General features: G+C 39.0%; 1 protein-coding gene across 1 annotated transcript; it reads right to left on the bottom strand.

Moving 5' to 3' along the window:
• Positions 1–4: 4 nt before the first annotated feature.
• LOC108381153 (farnesol dehydrogenase-like) lies at positions 5–423 on the bottom strand (the record flags this gene model as incomplete). Its single annotated transcript, XM_017637567.1, has 1 exon — positions 5–423. A coding segment is annotated over exon 1 (334 nt), but the record flags the coding sequence as incomplete, so codon positions are not given.
• Positions 424–712: the final 289 nt, after the last annotated feature.

Below are 712 nucleotides of genomic sequence, written 5' to 3'. Positions count from 1 at the left end.
TGTACAACTTGTTGCATTACTGCAGGATCCAAGTTAACGGCTTGACCCAGTTTAAAGATGCCAGCATTATTCACCAATATATCAACGCCACCCAATTCTTTGATGATCCAATCGAACGCCTTATCCACCGATTCTTGTGATGAAACATCGCAAACGAAAGGATGGAAACGTTTTTGTTGTTCAGCTGGCAATTCAGCTTTATATTCTTCCATCAGCTGCAGTCGGCGGGCAAGTCCCACCACAACAAGATTAGCTTTAAGTAAATCTTTGACTGTGGCAGCGCCAATGCCTGAACTAGCACCAGTAACTACAGCGACACGACCTTGCCAGCGTTCCATTATGATTTCACTTGAGTTGACGAGGAGGGTCGCAGAAAAGTTTAACAAAGTAGTTACGCTTTTAATCGAAAGTGCAATACTGAAAGAACTTTGTGATCTTTGATGACTTTTATGGCTTACAGCTAAATACATACATATGTATATGTACATATTTTTATCTAGTAATTTAAAGTGGTTCTTCTAGATTCCTATACTGATACATACATACATATTAATGTACCTTGGAATAGAGAATCGTGGGCAAGGCGTGAACGTTTAAGAGAACACCTTTGAATCTTTTATGAGAAGTGTGGTGAATAAATTATTTAGAAAATGCCGGAGCTAGTATAAGAGAAACTTAAAGCTCAGTTAGTCAACGACGTAGCGTAAATGTC

This window comes from Rhagoletis zephyria, unplaced genomic scaffold, assembly GCF_001687245.7.
Source record: "Rhagoletis zephyria isolate East Lansing unplaced genomic scaffold, Rhagoletis_zephyria_1.1 Rzeph_scaffold_21589, whole genome shotgun sequence".
Lineage (NCBI taxonomy): Eukaryota > Metazoa > Arthropoda > Insecta > Diptera > Tephritidae > Rhagoletis > Rhagoletis zephyria.
This window is presented reverse-complemented; position numbering and strand designations above follow the sequence as displayed.